At 56.4% G+C, this 1,649-nt stretch overlaps 1 protein-coding gene across 1 annotated transcript; it reads left to right on the top strand.

The window, feature by feature from the left end:
- Nucleotides 1-375: 375 nt before the first annotated feature.
- Nucleotides 376-1,384, top strand: LOC114073058 (protein-glutamine gamma-glutamyltransferase K-like; the record flags this gene model as incomplete). Its single annotated transcript, XM_027910854.1, has 3 exons — nucleotides 376-479; nucleotides 1,037-1,125; nucleotides 1,202-1,384. Coding segments are annotated over 3 exons (376 nt in total), but the record flags the coding sequence as incomplete, so codon positions are not given.
- Between the last annotated feature and the right edge of the window lie 265 nt (nucleotides 1,385-1,649).

Here is a 1,649-nt window from a genome sequence, read left to right as displayed (position 1 = left end):
TTATACTGGTTTGGTATTGGGGGTGCCCTAGGAGGGGATTGGGGGGCACTGGAAGGCACTGGGAGGCACTGGGAGGAAACTGGGAGGCACTGGGAGCTACTGGGAGGCTCCAGAACGGGGATAAACCAAGACATTATTTCCCTACTGGTTCATACTGGTTTATACTGGTTTATACTGGTTTATACTGGTTTGGCACTGGGAGGGCACTGGGAGGGGATTGGGGGGCACTGGGGGGCACTGGGAGGCACTGGGAGCTACTGGGAGGCTCCAGAGTGGGGATAAACCAAGACATACTTTCCCTTCTGGTCCCTACTGGTCCCTACTGGTCCCTACTGGTTTATACTGGTTTATACTGGTTTATACTGGTTTTCCCAGGAACTTCCACGTGTGGAACGACTGCTGGATGAAGCGGCCGGACCTGCCCGACGGCTACGACGGGTGGCAGGTGGTGGACGCCACCCCCCAGGAGACCAGCAGCGGTAACTTACTGGTTTATACTGGTTTATACTGGTTTATACTGGTTTGGGCTGGTTTGGGCTGGTTTGGACTGGTTTATACTGGTTTATACTGGGAGGGGACCCCTGGGAGTCACCACGGGGGTCCAGCAGGTTGTGAGGGCCCCACACTGGTCCTTACTGGTTTATACTGATTTGTGCTGGTTTATGCTGGTTTGAGCTGGTTTGGGCTGGTTTCTACTGGTCCATACTGGTCTATACTGGGAGGGGACCCTGGGGAGTCACCACAGGGGCCCAGCAGGTTGCAATGACCCCACACTGGCCCACAGTGGTCTATACCAGTTTGTACTGGTCCATACTGGTTTCTACTGGTCCATACTGGTCCATACTGATCTTTACTGGTTTCTACTGGTCCATACTGGTCTATACTGGGAGGGGGACCCTGGGGAGCCACCACAGAGGCCCAGCAGGCTGCGATGACCCCACACTGGCCCACAGTGGTCTATACCAGTTTGTACTGGTCCTTACTGGTTTCTACTGGTCCATACTGGTTTCTACTGGTTTCTACTGGTCCCCCGCAGGCCTGTTCTGCTGCGGGCCGTGCTCGGTGACGGCGGTGAAGAACGGCGAGGTCTTCCTCAAGTACGACACGCCCTTCGTCTTCGCCGAGGTGGGCGTGGCTCGGAGGGGAGCGGGCGTGGCTAATGAGATGCAAATTTATGCTAACGAGGTGGGCGTGGCCGCAGGTGAACAGCGACAAGGTGTACTGGCAGCGGCAGCCGAGCGGGGCCTTCGCGGTGGTGCACGTGGAGGAGGGGGCCATCGGGCGCCGCATCAGCACGTTGGGCGCCGGCTCCGCCGCCCGCCTCGACGTCACCCACCAGTACAAGCACCCCGAGGGTGAGGTCATCGACCCCATTGACCCTTGACCCTGCCATTGACCCCTTGACCCGGTCATTGACCCCTTGACCTGGCCATTGACCCAACCATTGACCAAGCTGTTGACCCAACCATTGACTTCTTGACTCAACCATTGACCCAACCATTGACCCAACCATTGACCCAACCATTGACCCAACCATTGACTTCTTGACTCAACCATTGACCTGATCATTGACCCAACTATTGACTTTTTGACTCAACCATTGACCCATCCATTGACCCATTGACCCAGTCATTGACCCATTGACCCGG

Source organism: Empidonax traillii, unplaced genomic scaffold, assembly GCF_003031625.1.
Source record: "Empidonax traillii isolate 1590-97213 ecotype Southwest subspecies unplaced genomic scaffold, ASM303162v1 scaffold5140:size8850, whole genome shotgun sequence".
NCBI lineage: Eukaryota > Metazoa > Chordata > Aves > Passeriformes > Tyrannidae > Empidonax > Empidonax traillii.
This window is presented reverse-complemented; position numbering and strand designations above follow the sequence as displayed.